Raw genomic sequence first — 25235 nt, 5'->3', positions numbered from 1 at the left:
CACACCGACTGGAGGTTAGACTTTAAGTTGTGGATATATTCTAGGATGGGTCTCTCTTCGTTATTCTCCTCTTCCCACAATTCCGCCGCCATATCTAGCAAATTACGGGGTTGTCTCCCGAATACTAGTTCAAATGGGCTATGCCCAGTGGAGGACTGTTCATGTGTCCTGATGGCATACAGCACTAGGGGAAGTTTCTGATCCCAGTCTTTTCCCGAATCGTTCACTATTTTCCTCAAGAGGGTTTTGATGGTGCGGTTATATCTCTCCACTAAGCCATCCGTCTGTGGATGATACACTGCTGTCTTTATTTGAGTAATGCCTAGGGTCTTGCATATCTGTTTCATAAGACCAGATATAAAGGGTGTCCCCTGATCAGTAAGAATTTCTTCGGGGAACCCAACCCGGGAAAAAAATGTTATCATGGCTTGTGCCACCGCCCTAGTAGTGGTACTGGTAAGGGGAATAGCCTCTGGATACCTGCTCGCATAATCGACTAGGACGAGGATATGGGTGTGTCCCTTGGTAGATGGTACAAGTGGTCCCACTAAGTCCATGCCTATTCGTTTGAAGGGGGTATCTATAATAGGTAATGGACATAACGGGGCTCTTCTGATGGTTCCTGGTTCCACTAGTTGGCACTTTGGGCAGTGGGTACAGTATTTTCTAATATGGGCATATTCTCCTGGCCAGTAAAACCGTCTCAGTAAGTATTCCTCTGTTTTCTCACGGCCACAATGACCTCCCACCGGCTGGTTGTGATCTAGGAATAATACCTGGGTCCTGTAGGGTTCGGGAACCACTAGTTGTCTCTTCTCGCCATTTCCTGTCGTGGTTACTCTGTACAACAAATCCTTCTGTATTATAAAGTGGGGACCTACTTCTCCAGTAGAGTCATTTTTGGCAGCCTTCCAGGCGTGTTCAAGGGTGGGATCTTAGCGTTGGCTTACTCTAAATGACACTGGAGCGCTGGCTATATTGGCCACCGTTTTCTCTGCGTCTTTCTGTCCTTGTTGAGCAGTAAATTTCTGTTTTTCTGCTCTCTTCTCTTTTCGGGTTAACTTTTTTCGTTCTGGGGGGCTATCGATGGGAGTATCCCGAAAGGGAGCAGCATCCCACCACTCATCGATAGGACTGTGTTGCTGGGTTTGGTTCAATATCTCATGAAATCGCTGATAATCGGTCCTGAGGACACATTCCTCTATTAAGTTATCCATAAGTCCCATGGGGAGGAAGTCATGGTAGGTGTTCCATTCTACTTCTACTCTTTCAAGGGGATACTGAGCTCGGTCTCCATGGATGCAGCATATCGTCACCCATTGATCGTGATTGGGAGTGACAGATCTGATTAGACTGCGGCGGATCACCGATTGACTGCATCCGGAGTCAATCAAGGCCATGACTAACTGTCTATTTATCCAAAGGGGTTGTTTGAATGACACATCACCTTTCCCCAGGCACAGAACTTTCCCTTGAGTAACCCCTATCTCCATTGGCTCTATCCCCTTATATTTCTTGGGACACCCTCGGGCTATGTGGCCCCATTCGCCACAGCTGAAACACTGAGGCTGTTGCATGGGATTTCTCTCGGTGATCCGGGAGGTTCCGGGTTCCTCAGTGGTTCGTCTTGTGGTATATTGAGGGGGGGTCATAGGTAGTTTACCCATGGGTCTGACGTTTTGGCTTTTCACGTCCACTGACCTGTGATACGCGCATGCCAGATCAACAGCGAGGTCAGTGTCTATTTTAGGATGCTGCCTTATCCAGTTCCGGGTGCTCGTAGGGAGGGAATCTAAATACTGTTCTAAAATGATAGCCTTAATAACATCTTCGCGGTCAGTCCCTAACGGCCCCAGCCACTTCAGACCTAGGTCCTTCACCCTGTAGTAAAAGGTACGCGGATCTTCATTTGTTCCCCATTTAATCTTGCGAAATTTTGTCCTGTAGTACTCAGTGTCATGTCCCACTCGCTCCAAAATACTTTTCTTAATATCAGAATATGGGGTGGTGCCACCCGGATTAGCAGCCTGATAAGCGGACTGAAGAGTGCCTGTTAAGAGGGGAGCGATGTATTGGCCCCACCTGTTTTCAGGCCATTGAGCCGATGAAGCTACTCTTTCAAAGTTCGTAAAAAACGAGTCGGGGTCCTCTCCCTCCTGATATTTTTGTAATACCGAACTTGGCACATTCGGGTGCACTTTGCTGGCAGCAATAGTGTCGGTCAGTTTTTGAAGAGCAGTCTCATGAACCAGTTGATTATTGGCCATTATGGTGGCCTGACTTTTCAGGGCGGCCTGGAGGGCTTCCCTGTCTTCTTTGGCCTCCCTTTGCTGTGCCTCCCACACTAACTGGAGGTGACGTTGACCCTCGGCCAGTTGTTTTATCATGTCCTCGAGGGTGGGTTTTTCCTCCATATTCTCAACCCCTCTGTACGCCCAGTATGGAGAGTTTAGACCAACAACATCCCACTTCTGACACCACTGTAGGGATGGTCTCAGTGGTACAGAGGGCACGGACTCAGAATTCAGAGCCCTAGCAGGGCGTATACGTGTTTTATTTGTGATAGGATAGTTTTTATAACAACAAAAAAAATACAAGGTGGCACGGCGTCTCGAGTTTCCTTCGTGAGGTTCTCTATATATGTGTGTGCGGGTCTTGAAAAAGTCCTTTAATGATCTTCCTTCTTTTCTTTCTTTTTTTCCAGGTGGCGCCCTTCTATTGGTCTCTTCTGGTGCTCACGGTTTCTCGGAGGAACAAGAGAACAGGCTCAGGTAAGTGGGGTAGTAGTTTAATTTCTCTATTGGTTTGTTAGTACTGGGGAGTGTAGGTGGCAGGAATTATAGGAGGTGTTGTTTAGCTGGGGTGGTTAGGGTGAAAGTAGCAGGCTATTATCATGCTCACTCAGGCTCGTGATAGGTGGGGAGTTTGGGCTTGTGAGTCTCCAACCCCTGGTAGCCCAGTATAGCCTTCTTGCCCTCCCCCAGACCCCCTTTTCCTCCCTCCAACTCCCCTTCTTTTCCCCTTTTATGAGTAGTGCCCCTGAATAGGGTTCGTACCTTGTGTAGCCACGACTCTCCTGGGTCATGGCAGGATGTCTTACGTCTTCTTGGCGGTTCTTTACTGCTAACGCCAGGGCTCTGCTCTTTCTCCACACCGGACTTTTGTCTGCTGGCCTTCGTCTCCTCTCATTCGGGTTCTTCTGGCTTCTTTTTCTCCGGGTCCGACGCACTACTTGCTTCCTCCTGCTCCCGTTCTGCGCGCGCTTCGTCCGTGGCGTTCTGCATTAATGGAGACGCGGCAACCCGGAAGTCCGGGGCTGATTGCCGTCTCCACCCCCACGCGTCTCCATGACGACGCGTAAGGGTAGCGGAGGAGGTGTTCGTCAGTCACCATGTTTGGTCCGTGGTAGGCGAGGTGAACGGCACCCGCCTACAGGAGCACTTGCACTTTAGCACTGATTAGCAGAGGTAAAGTGCTCAGAGACAATAAACCAGCAAAAACAGACCTCAAACAATAGGAGGAAGAAGGCAAAAAGTTTGGGGATAACCCTGCAAAAAGGGCCATTTCCAACAACGTTGACTTGGCGGATCATGGATAGAGAGAAGCCCAGGATGATGTCCAGACTATGTGCGTGGTCCATGGGAACAGGGACGTTTTCCAGTACAGTTGGCCACCAGGAGTCGTTCCAAGTGGAGGGGGTGGAGCCGATTAAGAGAAGCTCTGTCTTGTCCGAGCTGAGTTTGAGGAAGCTGGCTTCCATCCAGGTGGAGACTGCTCTCATCTCGTTGTGGAAGTTTCGCTTGGTATTACTGGGTCGTCGGTCAGGGAGAGGATCAGTTGGGTGTTGTAGGAGTAAGAGACGATGCTTAGATCGTGTTTTCTGATGATCTTGGTGATCGGGCCATGTAGATGTTGAAGAGTATCGGGCTGAGTGATGATCCTTGGGGGACTCCGCAGCATGTTTCCTTGGGTTCTGATGTGAACTGTGGTAGTCTGACATTTTGTGTTTTTCCAGTGAAGAAGAATTTGATCCATTTTAGTGCTTTGTTGCAGGTGCCGGTGTCGTGGAGTCTGGTGCACAGGGTGGAGTGGGAGACGGTGTTGAATGCGGCGGAAATGTCGAGGAGGATGTGTGCGGCTGTGTCTCTGTGGTCTAATATGGAGAGTATGTTGTCGGTGGTTGCTAGGAGTGCTGTTTCAGTACTGTGGTGCTCCTGAATCTGGCTTGGGATGAGTCTAGGATCTGGTGAGATCCGAGGAATTCAGTGAGTTGCTGGTTGACAGCCTTTTCTATTACTTTGGCTGGGAAAGGGAGCAGAGAGATAGGTCTGTAGTTCTTCAGCTCCCTTAGGTCAGTGGTAGGTTTCTTTTGTAGCGGGTTGATCTCAGCATGCTTCCAGTGGGATGGGAATGTGGCAGTCTTGAAGGATCCGTTGACAGTCCGAAAGAGCTCAGGTGCAATGGTTGCGCTGGCCAGGCTGAAGATGTGATGTGGGCACTAATCCAAGGGTGCTCCCGAGTGGATGGAGTTCATCAGTTTTTGGGTTTCCTCTGTGGTGATTGGGGCCCAAGAGTTCAGGATCTGGTATGGTGTGGGGTCCGTGGTGGTGTTTGTGGCCGATGCAGTGGGATTTCGTTCTTGAAGCCTTCCTAAATGCCCTGGATTTTTATATGGAAGAAGGTGGTGAGGTCGTCGCAGAGGTCTTGAAAAGGAGGGATGGATGAGGTGTCTGTCCCAGGGTTTGTGAACTCCTTGATGATTGTGAAGCGCTTCTTGCTGTTGTGAGCGCTGGTGCTGAGGTGTTTATGGATAGTTGAAGAAGGATTTCAAGATCTTCCTTTCTTGGCGGCTATGATGTTCTGGTGGTGGGTGGTGACTGTGTTCTTGTAAGCTATGCGGTCTTCCGTTGATTTGCTCCTCCACTATTTCTGTTTCAGTTGCCTACAGGAGCGTTTGGATTCTTTTAGGTCTGTCGTGAACCATCTAGATATTTTGCTTTGTTGGTTTCCTGTGGGTTTCCTGAGGGAAGCTACGCTGTTAGCGCATTCTGATATCCAGCGGTGCAGATTACGTGCAGATTCATTTCCGTCTGCTGCTTCCGGTGGGGGTGGGGTGAGTGGCTGAGTGTGTTGGTGAGTTGCGCTTCTGTGACTTTGCCCCAGCCTCTGCCAGGGGGGTGGGTGGCATAGTGGCATGCAGTGTTCTTTGTGAAAGTGAAGTGGACGCACTTGTGGTCGACTCAATGGTGCTCGAATGTGTGGGAGATGGTGATGTTCTCTCGTGAGAAGATGGGGTCGAGGGTGTGTCCTGCTGCGTGGGTGGGGATGTTGCCAAGTTGTTTGAGGCCGAGTGTTGCAAGGTTGTCCAAGAGGCTAGTGATGTTGGGGTCATAGTGGATATAAAGTTGGAAGTTGAGGTCGCCGAGTAGGATGTAGTCGGTGGAGGTGAGCGTTTGGAGGGCGACGAGGTTGGCAATGGCTTCGCTTAATTGAGGTTGGGGTCCAAGTGGTCTGTAGATGCGTGTACCATGGAGGGAGGAGTTGGGGTTGGTCTGGAAGTGTATGTGTTCATGGGTTGGCTAATTCTGTGACTCGGTTATTGTCATGTGGAGGGTGTTCTTGTAGACTATGGCGATGCCTCCTCCTGGACGGTTGGCTCTGTCCTTGTGAATGATTTTGTAGTTGTCTGGGATAGCCGGATCTCAGGTCTCAGTGAGGAAAGCAACGTCCGGGGCAGTCGAATCGAGGAGGTCGCAGACTTCTACTGCATGCTTGACAAGGGAGCGTGTGTTTCGGAGTATGCACTTGAGGTGGCCTCTGGGCTTGGTGCTGGATCTGGTAGTGGTCAGTGGAGGGTGTGGGAGCATGCACGGCATAAGAATGGTCCATGGGTGTGCCCCAGGTCGGCTAGGTGGCAGGCTGAGGATCTTCCCAGGTTGAGAGTGCGTAGAGTGTTGGAGTTGAATCAGTGGATGGAGCGAGGACTAGCGTCCATGGCACTGGGTGTGGTCCAGGCCGAGATGGGCTTGCCTTTGGCACACCAGCGGAGCGCTTGCTGCGCAGCGGCCACCCTTAAAAAGGGGAGGGAGGTAGGAATGTCTGGACTGCTGGAAGGTGGAAGGGTGGGAAAAGCGCTTCGCAGGTGGGGCCAGGGCTGCAGGGGCACAAGCAGCATTGAGGGAAGCGCAGGAAGGGGAAAACACAAAGCGTGCAAAACACAAAAAGCGGCAAATAAAAGTGAAAAAAGAAAAGAGTGAAAACAGAGAAAGCAGAGAGACAAAAAGACAGGAAGCAGGCAGAAGTAGATGACCACTAGGCCATCAGGAATGAGCGCAGGCGGGAGACTATGGGTGGAGGTGGGCTTCGATCTCAGAGCTGGCAGGCTCTTGAGAGAATCGGTCGCAGCAGGTGAAGCTAGGTAGGAGGGAGCGATAAACGCTGACCAGAAAGGTCTGCCCAGGGAAGGATGCGGTGCCCAGTGGCACTCGTGATAGCAAGTGTGCTTTCAGTGGGGCAGACATGAAGGAAGGCTCAAATGAGTTTATCTTAGTCTCCAGGGACATCTGGGAACTCGAACCAGTGGCTCTTAAGCATATTCATCCTAACTCGAGGGGGTATATGAGTGTGGCTAGTATCAAAGGAAGGAAGGTTCCTGCCATGAGGTATACTGCCCACAGGACTATGGCTGAACTGAAATATCTCAATCCCGAGAAGATCATCCCTGTTTCCAAGGGGTATGGACTTGTAGCTAGTGGTGATGACATGAAGTATCCTCTTGCCAGAGTGGAGGTAGAGGTGAATGGCAAGACAGTCATGGTGGCTGTAGGGGTGCGAGAGAAGCAGGCCCTGGGTGCTTTCTGCAGAATGATCTTGTTGAACCTGGGTTAGCACCGGGCCCTGAGGTGTATATGGCCTGGATTTTATCAGCTGTGTTCACTAGGGCGCAGACTGTAAAACCACTTTCTAGTGAGGTGGGGACCACTCTAGCAAAGGAAAAACTAGAGGGCGGAATAGGTCAGAACAAGAACCAAGGGCAGATTCTGAGAAGGCACCTGTCTCGGTGTCTGCACCTCCGTCTCCAGTTGGAGAGAAGGGTGATCATCCAGAGGCAGATAAGGTGTTGGAATCTGGGTCCCTGGCAGAGCTGCTTGTGGCAGGAAGACGGTCCCAGGAGGAGTTTTGTAGGGCACAGGTGGAGTGTCCACTTGTGGGTCTGCGGAAGACTGCTCAGGAACAGGTTTCTACTGGAGTAGTCAGAAAGCACAAGGTGACTTGGGAAGGTGGACTCCTTTACAGTGAGCCCACTGACCCAGAGCCAGGAGCCTGCAAAGGGTTGGTGGTTCCTCTGGTGCACAGGAATTTCCTGTTGCAGGTAGCCCATGAAGTACCCTTAGCGGGTCACCTGGGCATCAAAAAGACAAAAGACAGGTTAGTATCTCTGTTTTACTGGCCAGGAGTTGGCTGAGAGTGCAATCCTAAGTCCCCTACCCATGATGTGGTGGACTAAGTGCTGGGCCTCCGCAGGCTAATGAGTACAGAAAAGGACAATATTCAAGCCAGCCAGGAGCTGATTGGGGATTGGTATGACCAGAAGGCTATGATGACTGGGTACCAGGAGGACCAGGAAGTGTGGGTCTTGAAGCCAATTTGTACACGGGCGCTGGAGGACAAGTGGTGTGGACCCAACAAAGTTGTTTGGACGATTTCTGATGTCAACTATTTAGTTGACACAGGCGCCGCACGGGAGCCCCAGAGGGTGTTCCATGTTAATCGGCTGAAGCCGTGTCTTCGCAGGGATTACACAGTTTCTTTACTTGCAATGACTGAGGAGGTGGAAGAGGAGAGTGAGCTGCTCCCTGACTTATTGCAAGGTGATGAGAATGATGGTTCAGTTGAGGGAGTTAAGCTTGCCTCTGAACTGACACCAGAACAGCAGGGAGAGTATAAAGAGCTGCTGTGGAGATTTTCCCATCTCTTCTCACTTACCCCAGGGCTCACGCCTGTCTGTGTCCATGACATAAACAGAGGGGACACCTTTCCTTTTAAGAGCAAAATGTAAATGTAAAGGATCCAAGAGTGCATCAAGACTGAGGTGGACAAGATGCTGGACATGGGTGTTGTTGAACCCTTCCATAGTCCCTGGGCTAGCCAACTGGTGTTAGTACCTAAGCCAGGGTCAGCTGACCTGCACTTCTGTGTGGATTATCCTGGTTTAAATACTTTGACAAAAACGGATGCCTATCCGATTTCCCCAGCTGATGAGCTGGTGGATAGGTTGGGTGCCACAAAGTACCTTAGTACATTTGATCTAATCAGTGGTTACTGGCAGATTACCTTAACCCCAGGTGCCAAGGAGAAAACAGCATTTTCAACCCTAGAGGGCCTCTACCAATTTAAAGGTATGCCTTTTGGATTGAGGAATGCTTCCACCACTTTCCAGCACCTGGTTAACTATTTGTTGTCAAGCCTGGAGGAGTTCTGTGTGGCGTACCTGGATGACATTGATTTGTTCAGCAACTCCTGGGAGGACCACATGAAACACCTGGAGCAGGTGTTGGTGAGGATGCAGGGGGCCAAGCTGACCATCAAGGCAACCAAGTGTCAAGTTGGGCAGTCATCTGTTGTTTATCTTGGGCATCAAGTAGATAATGGGAAGATTTGCTCCCCTGGAGGCTAAAGTCCAGGCAGTGCTGGATGGGGAGGTCCCCACTACCCAGACCCAGGCAAGGGCCTTTTGGGGTCTGACTGGTTACTACCGGAACTTTGTAGCAAACTATAGGACCATAATTGCTCCTTTAACAGCCCTGACCTCTAAGAAGAAGCCCATGAAGGTATTCTGGACTGAAGAGTGTCAGAAGGCATTTGATGAATTGAAGACCGCACTTTGCAACGCATCTGTGTTGAAGGTCCCTGACTACAGTCAGACCTTCATTGTGCGGATGGATGCTTCAGATAAGGGAGTTGGGGCAGTTCTTGCTCAGCTCAATGAGAAGGAGAGGGATCATCCGTTGGCTTTTATCAGACAGCCACTACTCCCAAGGGAGCAGAACTGGTCTGCTGATGAAAAATAATGCTTTTTCATAGTGTGGACCCTTCGAAGATTCAGGCCTTACTTGTTTGGTGTGAAGTTTGTGGCACAAACAGATCACAAACCCCTCAGATGGCTCATCTCAATGTAGGGGTAGAACCCAAAGTTGCTCAGGTGGTCAATATCATTGCAGGGACTGGATTTTACTGTGTACATAAAGCAGACTTACAACACAGTAATGCAGATGGCCTTTCCCATCGGTTTACCCAATCAGATGACTGGGCTTCTCCCACTGGGGAGTAAGCACTGGCCATTCTGATCTGGGGGGGGGGCATATGTTGGGACGAGAAGTCTTCTGCATGTCTCTGGAGAGCGTGCTTCCCCTGCCTTATGGTGATCTACAGGCAAGTCACTTAAAAGTTACTGTTTGGTTTCTGGATCCCTACTTCAGTGAACATGACAAACATGTATACCCACTGAGGATTTCCCTGTTTACATGGACTAAGATCCTAGAGCTTAGCTCTGAGGTTGAGGGGGCATGCATAGGGCACCCCTATTTCACAGAGGGCAGATACTGCCCTCTCTACCAAGGCGGTGGTAGACTGACAGTGGTGGTAGCAATAAATCTATCATCAGGGATACCAGTAACCTTGTACCCTTGGTGGGGGGGGGGCTACTAGCCAAACTCCTGATCAAGTCTGTGCAGTCTTCTTTGCCTGTGGTCCTGTTGCCTCTGTCTCCCTCAGATGTGTGTTTGAGAGCCAGTAGTTTCCCTAGGGGAGAATGGTTAGGTGAGCCATTGTGTTTCATGTGAGTTGAGCTGAACTGCTTGACATTCCAGCTCCCTGTGCCCCTTCCTAATCCTTGGAGAAGCTTGGTGGGATGGGGTAGACACTTGCTCTTATCTGTGTTTAGCTGCCTTAACAGTGCTAGGAGGGATGATGGTCCATGCCTCCTGGTCTGGAGATATTTAAAATTCCTCTCTGGAGAAAAGCCGGGGCTAATACCAACAGCCTGTCTTGAAACCCAGTAACTTATCCAATACATGTCTTATACATGCAGTGAGCATGACTGTAATAAAATAGGTATTATTGACCACTGACTTTGTGTTGCACCACTTTGCATCTGGATTAGTTGTTCAGTGTTCACCAGTTGCAGATTACATTTTGTATTCAGTTTAGCTGCCTATTGACTTTATCATAGCGTTAGACATTGCAGTTGAGTTGTGTTTTTCCACATGGTAAACTGTGCTTGTTTTTTGTATTCTTTCTCACCGAACAGTTAGTCAGTCAGCATGATAAGAATGTACATGTTTTTTCAGTGCAGGGTACTGTTCGGCCTTGGGAGGAGTGCCTTGAGATGTTGGCCAGTTCTCAATGTTTTTCTTCCAACTCTGACCTACAGTAGCCAGCATGTTTGAATATTTCTCTTTCATGGGAGTGGTTTTCTCCAGAAAGCCCTTTTGGTTCTTTAAGATATAAAAAGGTGGTCCTGCTCAGTAGTGGTGGAATTTCCAAGACCTCGGTCAGGATTGGGCGTCAAATGCCTGACATTTGTCCCGTGAGGGTGGATATCTCTTTCTCGCAGGTGAACGGGGTCAACTTCTTGCTGGCATGAGAAAGATGAAGAGCTTGGCAGGCCCTACGGTGATGAATTTTTACTTTATTCTTTGTTTTGCAATTATGCTATAATATAATCACATATATTTACTATGTACATTGCAGTTGAGAATCATTTTGGGTATATTTTCCTTTCAATCCTGTGACTATTTTTAAATGTGTGCTTTCGACCTACGATTCTCCTTTTAGGAACCTCGTGGTGAAATAATAATAAATGTCTTCTTTGAACTGAGAAGTGCATTCCAGAGATTTTTGTCAGCTCTGTCATTAGTGAAAGCAAAACAATGACACAGATAGGCTTCATGATTGGAGGGGCACCAAAGATTCAAAAGTAGCAGACCCTCTGATTGGATCAGCCTATCAAGCAGAGGTGATAAATGTCTGGCCTGCGTGTTCAGTGGTTGTTCAAGACTGGTCTTCAATTCGAACAAGCATCTACAGAAGCCAGCTGTGTAAAGACAAGGAAGCTTGCTTATCGCGTCTGAACTTGAGAGTTTTCTCTGTGATGAATGGATTCTGCTGTGAAGGAATTTGCCAACTGTGAAAGAGCAAAATTATCAATCATCAGCCTCAATGGAGAAGCAGAGGACCAGCTGTTTATGAGGCTTGTCGAGCAGCGCAGTATCAGCGTGAAAGACAAGGAAATTGCAAACAGCTTCTCAAGATAAGGAAGCTTGCAGCACATCAGCAGAAAGAGAGGGAGATGGGGAAGCTTGATTCCACCAATCCTTTGAAGGTGAGATAACTTTGCCCAGACCCCTCCCCAGTGCTGCTGGAGCCTATGATACTTACAGTTACAATCTGTTGCTGGGGAAGAGTGTCCTGTGGTACAGGCCCCCAACCTTTCTCTTTGTGATACATGAGGGTACCAAGGTGTACTGGCACTCTAGTCAGCTAATACCCTCCTACAGCTAGCCAGTAGCTACTGGTCCAGTGGGACTCCCGTAAACTGTGCAAAGACATCAGGCACCTGTGATCAGATCCCTGATGCCACCAGAGCGGTGTCCTTGCCAAAGACAGGAGGGCACTGCTGTTCTTTGGGTGGCGGGTTCTGGGGCTGATCTAGAACGTTTGATTTCACATCATATGCTGAACAAAGAGACTGAGAGTACCTGATAGAAATCTCCTGAACGATCATATCTAGTCCATGCCCAAAAAGCTAAACAGTCAAATGAAGAAACCACTGACTTGTCAGACTGTCAATTCATTTTTAAGGAACCTTTATAAGTTCAAACTAGACCAAATTAGAAACAATCATCCCTGAATAATTTCCTGATTAAATATTGAACTGGAATTTATGAAATTTCAAGTTAGCCTATGTTTTGTTTAGTACCTTAGGTATGCAGTTGAAGATGATAAGGTTTCCTTCTTGAAAGGCATTGAACACATGAACTAACTGTGCTGCTTGATTGATTTTTCATTTTAGTTAGCTTTTTGATTTTCTTGTTAGGTTTTTCATAGACGAAACATAGCTAATGATAAAAACAATTGCTGCGAAATCTTACAATGTATTTTGATGATTATGATATTAATATTCATAGTTGACTTACTAGTGGGATTTAGCACTTTACACACATATTACTGTTATTCTCATAGTAAAGGCAATAAAATAAGTTTGAAGAAACAAATAACGGAGGAAATGTGTATGGTGTGTGAAGAAGCAGAACAGGTGAATCAGTGAAAGAAAGTTATGCGCCAACTAATATGATTTTGACTGGATGAAAGCCCATTATCAAACACATTTATTATTATGTGTGTGGTAGAACAGCCTATTTTAAACTCCCCCATAATTGGGTGGGTAGCTGCTACTTAAGCTGCCCTCCCCCCTGTTTATCATGTGGATGAATTTAGTGAGAGGTATGATACAATTGTAAGCAGAAACAAATGTAGCTTTGATCAAGTATTAGGAAACAAATCTGGTGCTATGTTTCCATCTTTTGTAATAGCTTTGAATCATGTAAAGATTAGGAAGCTATATACCCTTGTGGATCAGTAGGCTACTACTACTGCTGAAGCTTTAACAACCATTAACATAGAGCTTTTCGCTATGAGAGCTATTGTTATGCAAAACAGTTTTAGCAATGTTATTAGCAAAGGAGGGTGAAGTCTGTTGAATGTTGAATGTACAGCAATGCTGCAGGTATGTACATAATAACAGCAACCAAATTAACAACTATGATTCAAATATCAATAACATCACACTTAAGGTAAAGGTTCTTAAGAACCAGGTACATGGAGGGGAGTTACCTCAATGCTTAGTGTGATTGGAAAGGTGCTTTCAAAGACTGGTGAGTGGTTTGGTGAGTTAAGATAAAGCGCCCTTAGTTTTATACCAGCCCCCATAATACTCGTTCTAATTTGCATTATGAACGTCTGTCTGTTGAATAAAGGTTTTAGATGCTTTCTCTCAAAATGATAATTAAATAGTGGATATGTGAAGAAGCTGTCAGCAACAGACAGGAGAAAAAGAAAATGGGAAGATTGTGTGCTGGAGGACATCTTATCCAACGTATATGACACAATGAAGGAGTTAGAGGAAGCCAGATTCAAGACGCTGAATTCAGAGAAGACTGTAGTATAAAGGAATTTAGTTAGTAAAGTGTCAATTGTTATGATGTTGAAAATCATAGGAGAAGGGGTCTGGGGAAGGTTTTATGTATATTAGCATTAATGCAATTATAATCAACATGTATGTTAAGTTGATTATATTTATTTTTAAATTTAGCTAATGTAGGCCTTAAATTCAAAATGATTTGTACTGTCTGCAGCCATCTTTTCAGTGTGTTGTCATTTGTTTGTTTTTCTTTTTTCATCCTGCACACTGACTATTTTAGGCAACATTGTAAATGCTGTTTTGAGATGTAATGTCACATATCACAAGGAACAGAATGATGTTTCTTTTCATCAGAGTTCTGTAGTACAATGTTCCACAGAGAGTGAATTGTTTGAAGGCCTCACCTATTTCGACCACAGTGGCTTCTCGTTAGAACCTATCCCTGTATACCAAGTAGTGACATCTGTACTAACACTTTCAGTGTCTGGAAAGCACCAGGGATAGAACCTGTATTATGTGAATCTGTGGGATGGTGCTGAGTAATGTGATTTCAGAAAATGTGTCATTCATTCTTTAATCTGATTAGTTCAAACCCTTATACAACTGCATTCATGTATACTCTTCTTTGTATTTTGTATTATAAAAGAAGCCCACTTCTGAGGGTTGTGGGCGGACCTTTAGGAGGCGACATTATGTCAGTCTGATCGCTGATTTGAACTTCGATGTATTCTTTACAGCTGAATTATATCTGCTTCAGCACATATGCATACTTTGAACCATTAGCAAATCTATAATATTTTGCCAGGCAAAGTAGGAAGCCATCAAATCCATGGATATGCTCTACACTTGCCTCAAGGAGCTGGCGAGAACTTTTTCTTATAGATATGAACCAGAGGAAATCCGGGCACAAATAAAACAGGGGGGGTGTCAGCCAAAATGGGCAAGCAAATCCTGCTGGAGCCTGGCAAGTCGCTAGCCGATATCTTTACTTTGGTCCGCTCCAAGGAACTGCCCCAAGCCTGAGCATCGAATATGGAAATCCTGAATAAAACCATCAAGACAGAACCAGTGAATATTTTTGCGAAGGCTGCCAGTGAGAGAAATAAAGGCGGCACTAGCTGCAAGCCACCTCGCCTGCCATGCGGCTAAAATAGCAGCATGACACTGCATCAAGGAGACTGCCTAGCAATAGGGAAGAAGTATGTGGGCTGCAGGAAGGAAACACATTTTGCAAAGATGTGCTTTTTCCCACACGCCATGCCAAGAACCACCAAGCCAAGAACCACCAAGCCAAACATAAGGACTTTGGCAATGAGAGACCCAGATCAAAAACTTCCGGACATGGATGATGAGGCCAAAGATATTCTCCAACTATTACACAGACTGTACCCTGGAGCCTGAGGCTGGTGTCTCCCCCAAAAAGCAGTATCCTGGTAGGCTGCAAACTGTTCACCGCAGGTACGGTCATCAGGTCATCTGTACATGTAATAGCTCCACAAGCTGGAAAACCTCCCTGGATAGGCTGCAAAATGGTCACCACAGGTACTGAAATCAGGTTGTCAGTCAATGTAATGGCTCGACAAGCTGGAAAATCTCCCTGCTCTGAAACCCACCTAAGTATGAGTGTGCGCCTATGAGCACTTCAAGCCACTGCACCTGCCAAGAGTTTCCAAAACAATGCACCAAGGACAGACAATACAGACTAAGGTGTATGTCACTCAGAACAGGCAGGGCATGTTGCTGAGCTGCCAAACAGCTCAAGAGTTGCACCAGCTACAATTCACATACCAGGTTCAAAACACTGAACTCAAGCTTTTCGATGAGGAGCTGTTCAAAGGAACATGATAGATAAAAGGTAAATAAGTCTGACTTCCTACCGTTCCCATAGTCTAGCCCACAGCATTGCAACACAGAAGGAAGGCATGCCACCTCCGTCACAAGGTGGAAGAAGGGCTCTGGAAACTAGAGGAATCAAACATTATTCAGGTGGTAGAAAGAATAACATCATGGTTTTCACCAATAGTGGTGACAAGGAAACCTTAACGTATCTGTGGGCACATGCAGCTTCCCAATGTAGGTATGTAAAGAGAAAGGTGCCTCACCCCCATGGTGGACAACACTGTGGGGGACCTCAGTGAAGCATGTTGGTTCTTCAAGACTGACCTATGTTCAGGGTACCACCAAATACTTCTGGCACCAGAGTCGAGATATATTTCTACCTTCTCAAAACATGTGGGGCAGCACTGTTACAAGCGGTTAAACTTTGGCATTTCCAATGCCTCTTAAGTTTTCCAAAATGTGATCTTTGAAGTACTAGTTGGCCTGTCTGGGGTGCGTAAGGGATGATATTTCAATCCGTGCTACCACAGTACAGGAACACCACCAGCGGTTGAGGAAAGTGTTAGAGAGGTTGCACGACAGAGATCTGACTTTGCATAGAAAATTTGACTTTGCATAGAAAATGTGAATTTCTAAAAACTCCATCAGCTGTTTGGAGTATCAGTTTTTTGCAGACGGAGTAGCCCTTGACCCAAAAAAGGTGAGAGACATTAAAGCAGCGAGTGCTCCTTCTTCCATAACAGAGATTTGCCGTTTTCTTGGCATGGTGAATTATTGTTGGAGATTTATTCTGAACTTCACAACACTTACAATTCCTCTACTCAAGGCAACTAAAATATGGGTCTGTGGAGAGATGCAAAAAGAGGCGTTCCGTAAGATGAAAGAGGCACTGTTATGAAGATACCATGCTAGCCTTCTTTGACCCTGCAAAGCCAACAGAGAGAGTTATCGTGGACGCTGTCCCAACAGCAGAAGTGCAGAGTGTGGACCCCAATAGCGTATGCCTGTCGAGAGCTTACCCTGGCCAAGCAAAATTGCTCACAAATTGAGTGGGGTGGCTCAAGCTGTGCATTGGGGTTGCTGTCATTTCCACATCTATGTCTAGGGTCATCTTTATTCCTTGCACACCGGCCACAAGCCTCTTTTCCCTCTATTCAAGGACTCCAACTCCAAGCCCCCCACCCCACATTATAAAATGGGTATTGCAGCTGCAAGAGTATTACTTTGACCTTGCTTACGTCCAAGGACCCAGAATTCAGCTGATTATTTGTTAGAGGATGAAAAGGATGCACAAGACAATAAAGAGTATGTGAGGTTGATTATCGACACGTTGCAACCAGTTCTGATGTTTGTGGAAGACACTGTGGAAGCTGCAGCGCCAGATGACTGCCTTCAACTGACTTAGGTTGCCATTCATTCTGGATAACAGGGCAGTCTGAAGCAGTATTTGTCCTTCTGGAATGCGCCCCAGCCCCTTCCTGTGACACCAGGACTATGACACCTCAAGAGTTTGTTTTATTTGTTTTTTTTTGTTCTGGGGGGGGGGGGGGTGTTGGCTACAAGCCAGTTGGACACCATTATGTTTGGTAGAGGTTTGGTTATCTCGGTTTCCCTACTCTGTATTTGTAGGAATGGTTGGTACCCTGTGAGGGTAAATAATTATATATATATATATATATATATATATATATATATATATATATATATATCAGCCAACACGTGAAATGGAAATATAAGAGTGCAGGTACTCAGTATCCAAGAGAACCTATTTGCTCCCAAGAAGTACAGGTACTCATCTATTATAAGTATAGTGCCCATTCTAAGTAATGCAGGTACTCTCCCTTTCAATAATAAAAAGTGCAGTTACTGAGTACCTGTGAGTACCTGCCCATTTAAAGCACTGATAAGGGCGAATTGTGGGGTGGGATACTTGTATCCTTGTATAATGTAACTGGAGCTCATGTAGAATGCTCCAATACTCTAGGATTGAGTTTGTGCTATGTAAGATTGCAAAAAACTACATAGCACTCTACTATTTACATAGTAATTTGCATTATAATTTTGTTGACCAGATCCAGTTGAGAAGAAACAATCCTAGGGGCTTAACAATGCTGTTGGTCGGTCAGGAGAGCTTTATATTTACCAGGAGTAGGAAAAGCACTAACACTCATCCCCTTAGATCAGGGGGGGTAAGGCGCCAGGCTCTGGCCAAAAGAAGAAGTATGCTAATAACATGGCTTTGTTTTAAGCTGAAAAAAATGAGCAGCAGTAAACCGCTATGTAATGGGCCATCACTTACATGCTTTGTCATTTATGACCAAGTTTGAAGTATGTGTCAAAAGGGAAGCGACTCCAAATACTCTTTAAAACACGCACCCCCAATTCTAATAATCACTCTGTGAATCCTTTCACACGCTAGTAAGGCCTGCCCATTCAAAAGTTTGAAGACCACTGCCTCCATGATTTGTAGGCACGCTGAATATATTCAGAGGTAGATAGTTGTTCTTTTTTTTAAAGTTGCCCTATTTTAAACTGTTAGACACATCTCTGCTATTCATTAGCTGGAGATCCGTGGCTCTGTTGTTACTGGCTTATCCGTTTGCTCGGTATTGCGCTCTGCCACGCTGGTTTGGGGGCACCAAGCTTTCTGTCAAAACCGACTGAATTAAAAAATGTTTTTTTTTTCCGGAAATAAATATTGTTTCAGTATGCCGTTCTATTCTTACGTTGCTGCAGTTTGGTGTGGTTCTACGCGTTTACCTGGCCTGCTCCCATGACAGCGTATGTTTTTGTCTTCCTCGTGAGTCTTTGTCTGTTTGGTTTAGTCTTTCTTTCATTGGACGGTCTTGCTAAGCAATCTTTCTTCCTTCATAGACGCGCCCGGCCGCCGTCTGGGGTTGCACGCATGTCGGAAATGACGTGACACCGGTGGGTGTGTTCGAGGTGCTCACGGAGGCGGGGTCGCTCAGAGACCAAAGTTTGGCCGAGGGCTAGCGGTGGAGTGTGGGAGCCTGGGGGATCCCGGGGCAAGGGGCCACGGGAGGCCCCGCCATGGGGAAGGAGCAGGAGCTTCTGGAGGCTGCGCGCACTGGCAACCTGCCGGCCGTGGAGAAGCTGCTGTCTGGAAAGAGGCTGTCGGCCGGCTTTGGTGGGTCTGGAGATCGAGGCGGGGAGCGGAGCGGCGCTGGGGGTTCTAGCCACCCCCTGTCCAGCCTTCTCAGGTAAGGAACAGGACACCGGACCACACCTAATCAGCCGACTGCTGCCCAGCGAAGACCCATGTCTTCATATTCCCCTCCACCAACATGAGACCACCTTGAGCGCGGGGAGGCATCTAGCCTACTTGGGTATGGCACACATGCGCCTATCAACGTCCCAGCCTACCACCCATGGGCAGCAGTCCAGTGCCTGCCTAGCATGTGTAAGGGGCACTCGACGAGAACATGCCCTCGTTCCCAGGAAGCAGGCACTTCTGTCATCTTCTGTCTAGCGTGGCCAGCTAATTGAGCCGTTAAATCCCTCCCTTAAGGAGGCGACAGATCTCCGGTCATCCTGCTCAGGTGATACAGGCCTACTGTAAACCAAGCAACCTTCCGGTTAATCTCTGTCCAACGTGCTAAAATGTGAGTCGCCTCTTTAACGCGCACACCAGAACCTCCCATCCCTACGGCGTAAGGAGCTCAACGATCCGTTGCCCAATCTGCCTGGGTAAGAGGGTATAGCGCATTTTAGCACCATTTCCTCACAGCGACTGGGCGCCAGTCACCCACTGCGGTGGTAGATGATGGTAGGACTTTTCTGCTCTCCTCTTGTTCTCTTACCTACTTACTCCCATTAGTTAGCCAAGGCTCTGTGTCAGGCCGCTATACTACCAGCTTGACTTTATTAGTAGAGGCGAAACCCATTGAGCTTGCACAGCTATTTTATCTTTATTCCTCTAACTTCATATTCATTATGTTTGTTTCCTGTTCTTAGGTCTTTATTTAATTGGATCCAATTCCTTTTATGTGCATATGTATTTAAAGAAAAATATTCGAGCTAGTTATTACTTGAATGTTTTGGATACTTATCATAAACTTGGACTAAATGAAGTAGACCCAAATAAACAAATTATTGAACTCTGTTGCAAAAGGACGAAGAAGCAGCATCCACATGCATAACAGATGTTCATAAAATTGTTAGGGGTTGGTTCTTAGTCAGAAGAAACAACAGCAAATCTTCTATAGGTATTGCTGAAGTAACAAAATGTCAATCAATCCACAGTAACACTCTTTCAGATATCAAGCTGAGCCCCCCCCCCAAAAAAAAAATATATATAACATGCATACCTCACATATAGTACAATACGTTTTATGAAATGTATATAAAAATCGTTTTTATATATTTAATTATTAAAAACATGAATATGCTAAATCCAGTCAAACATATCCTTGGAAGAATAGAAAACAGACATTTTTCATCAGTCTTTAAAACAGTCGCATCTCCCATAACGCATCACCGTACAATTATGATCTACTTTTTCATGTAAAAATGTTCAGTGCAGGTAGATTGTAATCGTGTAGATTTAAGTGATGGAAGAATGTGGTTGTTTTTGAAAGACTAATCTAGCCATAATAATAGAGAACTTAATTTATTTTCTGGCAGACATTACTACTGCATCACACTCCTGCCTGTAAAACAGGGAGCTACTAAATTTTGATGTGAAGGTGGTCAAGTTCATTTAACTTCTTAACCTCTGGATTAAGCTCCTTAAAGAGCCAATGCCATTTTTAGGTTTTGCCTGCACAGCGCTTGCGAAATATCTTGTATTAAAAAAAATATTGAAGGGGACTTAGAGCCTGCCCATTTGAGTGGCTCCCATGCCACTCTAGTTTCCATACTTACTATTGGTCAGTACCTCGTCTCCGGCCTGGGCTTTGAGTCAAGCTTTTGTCTTGCAGTCCTACAGTGGACTCTGGACCAAGAACTGTACACAGTGGCCATTGTCCTTTCAGTATCCTACAGTGCAGGCATTCGTTTTCTGTTTTGTTGTTGTGTTTTTTACTTTACGGCATGCACTTTTTAAGTGTATGTTTCTGCACCCCCACTCCTTCACTCCTGCTTACAGTAAAATAAAAAGGCGATATGACATTGACGGGCCCGCTTTACTTTAAATAATGCTGTGCGTCCAGGACAGCACCAAATGATACACCTCTTCAACATTGCTTAAATATGTGTTGCACACACAGAAATGCCAGCAAAGCCGTAATGTATTCAACAGGAACTTCTGAGGCAAGCTCCTCTTTTTTCCATTTGTTAAAATCACAGGAGAAACCTGCACTCCATGCATTTAAAATGGGACTTTTCATTTTTTGCTGGAGTGACAGTAAAAGGAACTGCCATTTCCAGCAGATGCTGGAACTGCACTGTCAGTAGTGATAGATCTTTCAGTATTCAGCATTACAGTTAGATAGATTTTATTTAAAATCACTGTCATATTCGAATTGACATTGTGTCTCCCCTCGCCCACAGTGTTTAAAATAAAAAACATAAAGAAGAGTCCGGAAGTACTAATAACATCTGTTCTTTGTTAGCAAATTGTCACGGCCAATTTGTCCAATTAGTTCACAGAAGTTTGTGCTTCTCTCCATAGATCTGGATAAGAGTATTATCCATTATATTATTCTTTCATATATTATTTTATTTAATAATTTTAGAAGCTGTAATATTTTTTTAAATTATCAAAACAGCATAATTCTCATTATCAACACAAGTATTCTGGAACTAGTGAAATATATCAAAATTGTAAAAAGTGGTATCTTTATGGAATCCAAGGTTACTGTGTAGTTACAAATTCACGTTATTTAACAGTTGTGTTTTTAGTTTAAATACTGCTTACTGATTGCCAGACAAGAATAATATGGCTCTTCTGCTGATGTCGCCTACCTTAGCACGCTAGCATAGGGATGTTTTGAGGAGTAGTAGCTTGATATTACAATGTAAACCAAGAGTTACTTTGTTTGTCTGGAGCCCTGGTAAACACTCTGACCCAGTGGAGAAGATGCATTAGTTATTCATATTCCTGTCCCTATCGGGCTAGCCCATATGTGTCCTCAAGCTCATTTTCTGGTAATGTATTGTGCCATTATTGTCGCATTCAAATAAATGGGAACCCTTCTGTTTTCTAATAGTAGTGAGTGATTCATGTGACTGACTACAATTTTGACCATTGTCTGGTCTGAGCACGGTGTTTTATGCAACTTTGGCTGAGTCGAGTTCGAAAACGCTGTAAAAACTGCAGATGGGTATGACATTGTGTGTGCTATAGTGCTGACTTGAATAACAGTCTCATAGATGTGACATCATTGTCGCAGTTTGAAGTGCTATGCAACCATCTGGACGCTGCACAACGTCCTTGTCCTTCTCACAAGAAAGCAACTTAGTGAATTTTACTCTGTGTGCAAACATACACGGTGGCCCCCCACTGTAAACACTCGCTGTTCACAGGTCTTGCGTTTCCGTAAAATGATTTTACATGCGTTTATCTTTTTAATACATTTTTGGTTTACATTTCCCTATAGGGTAGGTAAAGTTGCAGCCAGTTTTTCCGAAAATCAGCTGTCACCCCTATCCTACTTGAACATTATGTGAATGATTTACTCATTTCAAGTCATTATATTGGAAAACATAATTTTGCATGCTTGTTTTCTTCTTTCTGACTTACTCATTGCAGAGTGGTGGCTATCTTAAGACTTTCATTGAGACCTTTGGCACAGTAGGACACTATGGTGGTCATTCCGACCTAGGCGGGCGGCGGTTGCCGCCCGCCCGTCGGAAGCCGCCTGAATACCGCCCCGCGGTCAATAGACCGCGAGGGGTATTCTGACTTTCCTGCTGGGCCGGCGGGCGATCTGATTCAGATCGCCCGCCGGCCCAGCGGGAAAGCGCCTTCCACAAGGAAGCCGGCTCGGAATCGAGCCGGCGGAGTGGAAGGCGTGCGACGGGTGCAGCAGCACCCGTCGCGCTTTTCAGTGTCTGCATCGCAGACACTGAAAAGCATAGTTGGGCCCTGTTAGGGGGCCCCTGCCGTGCCCATGCCATGGGCATGGGCACGGCAGGGGCCCCCAGGGGCCCCGCGACCCCCCCCTACCGCCATCCTGTTCATGGCGGCTTTCCCGCCATGAACAGGATGGCGGTAGGGGGGGTCAGAATCCCCTCGGCGGCGCAGCGAGCTGCGCCGCCTTGGAGGATTCTAAGGGGCAGTGGAAAACCGGCGGGAGACCGCCGGTTTTCCCGTTCTGACCGCGGCCAAAGCGCCGCGGTCAGAATGACCAAGGGAGCACCGCCGGCCTGTCGGCGGTGCTCCCGCCCCCGTTGGCCCTGGCGGTAGAGAACCGCCAGGGTCAGAATGAGGGCCTATGTGTCTTGTTATATATAGCTCCATGTGTTTTCCAGTGCCACTTTTTTTTTTTTTTTACATATACTAGATACTTTTTGAGTGAAGATGAGAAACCTTTTACAGTTACTCAATTACTACAGTCACAGGAAAGTGAAGTGACTCAGCAAAGATCTGCCAGGTCTCAGGAAGAAAACATATTTGTGTTCTTTGTCTGAGTTTTGCATGATTTTTCAATCCTATAATGTTCACTTGCGATATCCAGTGATAATATGCTTACAACATTAGTCCACCCCAATAAAAGGAATCCAATTTGGAATGCCATGAGGAGTTGTAGGCAAGTTATTGGTTTGTGCGGTGGTTAACAGTTTGTTTCTAGTTCACATAGCACACACTGGAGAAGTAACATTCCAGACAATGGGTGATGGTCTTCTGTTTTACCACAGATAATAAATTCCCTTCCATTCATTATTTTGCCTTATTCTAAGGTGGTATCCGCTGCCACAGTTTTCTTGGGCTGCATGTGGAGGGTCTCTTTCTGAAGTATTGATTACAATTGCCATTTGGGTTTGTGGGCACTAAGTGTTGGACTTGTAAGCGAACCAGGGCACTGCTCTCCAAAAGTCATGGTCCTGGTGAAGAAACCCTTTGGGTATTCTGCAGTCATTGCATCTGTGTCTGTAATGTTTCTTTCACAGGTTGCTGTTGGTAAGGTACAGCTGTGTGCTTTCTTACATGTTCCCTCAATATATCTCTCAAGAATATTCATACAAATACAAAGTCTGTGTTGTGAATCTTTGTGATTATAAGTTACTGTTGCATAAGGTTCGATTTAAGATACTTAAAGCATAACGTAACAATGACATCCCCATTGGGCTAACCAATGAGAGCTTAAATTCCTCAACCTTGATGTACTCGGCATTGACGTGATTTGATTGAACATACCTGGCATTATTTATGCTTAGGCCTCAGTCATCCTGCTTGCTGCTAGTGATTTCTGGGATGCAACTCTCACCTGCCTGACGAGCTTTAAAAGGATATCTTGAAACTGCAATTCTTGTTGTGGGATTGTTCTTTTTATGCAGATGTTACCCTGACCTCCTTCGATCCTTTGAGTACATTAGAATGATTACCACGAAAGAGCCAGGTATTTACTATCTTATTTTGTTACTTGTTTCATTCCTTAAGCTGTGTTTTTTCTTTAATTTATTTATTTAACAAATGCATTCCCCTCCTTTTGGGAGGTAGACACTTCATATTGCCTACTGACTTAAGGAAGGGTAGTTGCACCTTTCATAACTCAATAGCCAATACTAGCTAAATGGTAAAACATTATCAAGTTGATCTGTCCATCAGTTTTTCCTTTATTGATTATTGCACCGTGTCTGATACTAGACAGAAGGCAGTTGTGGAATAAGTTTTGGGGTTCCTGAGTGGTGCTGTATCTGATTGTACTGTGTATGTTTTTAATTTATAAATTGGCTGGGTACTTTAGTGTGAGGCAACCTGCTTGTTCTGCACAGCAAATGGAGTTGGGCCCCCTGCTCTTTAACCTGCACATTCCCAATCACACAACAGGCTTGGAAAGTTAAAATTATTTTCACTAACACGGGGGTGCAGATCTGCTCGGTAATAATCCATTGAAATTCCGGGTTGATGTTTTCTTGGTTGAGTACTACTCTTCATCCACTTTTAAGATGGATCTCAGTATGGGTCACAAAGTAGACAGTTTAACTGAACAATACTGAGAGATTGTATTAGTTTAGATGGGGTGAGGTAGCAGAATACCATGGATTACTTGTATCAAGACCGCTTTTGCAGAATTGGGGCTCCCAGAGCTGTAGTTGAATCCAGAGCTTATTACTAAATCTGATTTGAACCAGACGTAAAGTAGATTTGTCCTGTCCGTGCTACTTGAGAGACTCAAGGGAACTGCAAAAACTCTTTGCCCAACCATGTGCTTTAACGAAAACTCTGCAATATATTGAATCTTATCTCGTTGTTATTATTAATGCTAATCCTCGCTTTTTATTAAGTAGGTTCAGGCTGAACGTGCTCTGATCTTCATTGGCAGTACCTAGGGGACGGTCTTTGTGCACTTCATAATGTTTTGTGGTTTTTATAAGCAACTGCAAAAGGATTTTAGAATACTGTTGCTGAAGGATCTAACTTTAGGCAGTGTAGGCCTACTTTGTAATATTTACAAACCTTCCCTGATAAACATACATGTTTTATGTAGCTTGGTTTTAAACTGTGCTGCAAAGAAAATATTGTTTAATTTTGAACTGTAATAATGTATCTTTGTAATACTGAATTGCTTTTTTAATGTTAAACTGGAATTGTGGTATTTGAATACTGCAATATTAATTTTTCTTTTTATGGTTTCGATGCTAACCTGAAATAAAGGTTTATTATGATGATGATAACCACTGCAAGACAAACTGCATTGGTGTCGACCACATCATGTCAAAGACTGATTTTTGGAAACATTGATCAACTGCCCACCAGCAGAGCCAAACCTAGAAGTGAGCCTTCAAGTTTTTCTGTACACTTAAAAATTGAGCACTGGTCCTCGTAATGTCAGTGATTATCAGGCTCAGGCAATGGTAGCAGTTTTGTTGGGTTAGCTCAGTTTGCTCGGCTCTCACCAGTCCCTTTTGTAGTAGTGTTTTATGCAAAAGTTGAAGCCTTTTGGTGATTGTGTGGTTCCTGGCTCAAAATAAATCTGAGGGCTTGGAAGGTTGTATGTAAAGAAAGCCCCCAGGTCCCATTTAATAGTATTGTTGACATTGAATATCTTTTCGGTGGAAGAGTGATGCT

The 25235-nt window shown here is 45.5% G+C and overlaps 1 protein-coding gene across 7 annotated transcripts in view; it reads left to right on the top strand.

Moving 5' to 3' along the window:
- The first annotated feature begins 17959 nt into the window (after nucleotides 1-17959).
- Nucleotides 17960-25235, top strand: part of ANKS1A (ankyrin repeat and sterile alpha motif domain containing 1A) — an 823551-nt gene continuing 816275 nt past the window's right edge. For all 7 annotated transcript variants that reach the window (XM_069238819.1, XM_069238817.1, XM_069238816.1 and 4 more), the window contains exon 1: nucleotides 17960-18261. In XM_069238819.1, coding sequence (XP_069094920.1) covers nucleotides 18092-18261 — 170 coding nt within the window. In that variant the 5' untranslated portion in view covers nucleotides 17960-18091. The remainder of the gene's footprint in view (nucleotides 18262-25235) is intronic.

The sequence above is a fragment of the Pleurodeles waltl genome, chromosome 6 (assembly GCF_031143425.1).
Source record: "Pleurodeles waltl isolate 20211129_DDA chromosome 6, aPleWal1.hap1.20221129, whole genome shotgun sequence".
Taxonomy (NCBI): domain Eukaryota; kingdom Metazoa; phylum Chordata; class Amphibia; order Caudata; family Salamandridae; genus Pleurodeles; species Pleurodeles waltl.
The sequence above is the reverse complement of the archived record's forward strand: the minus strand, read 5'-3'. Positions and strand labels throughout refer to the sequence as shown.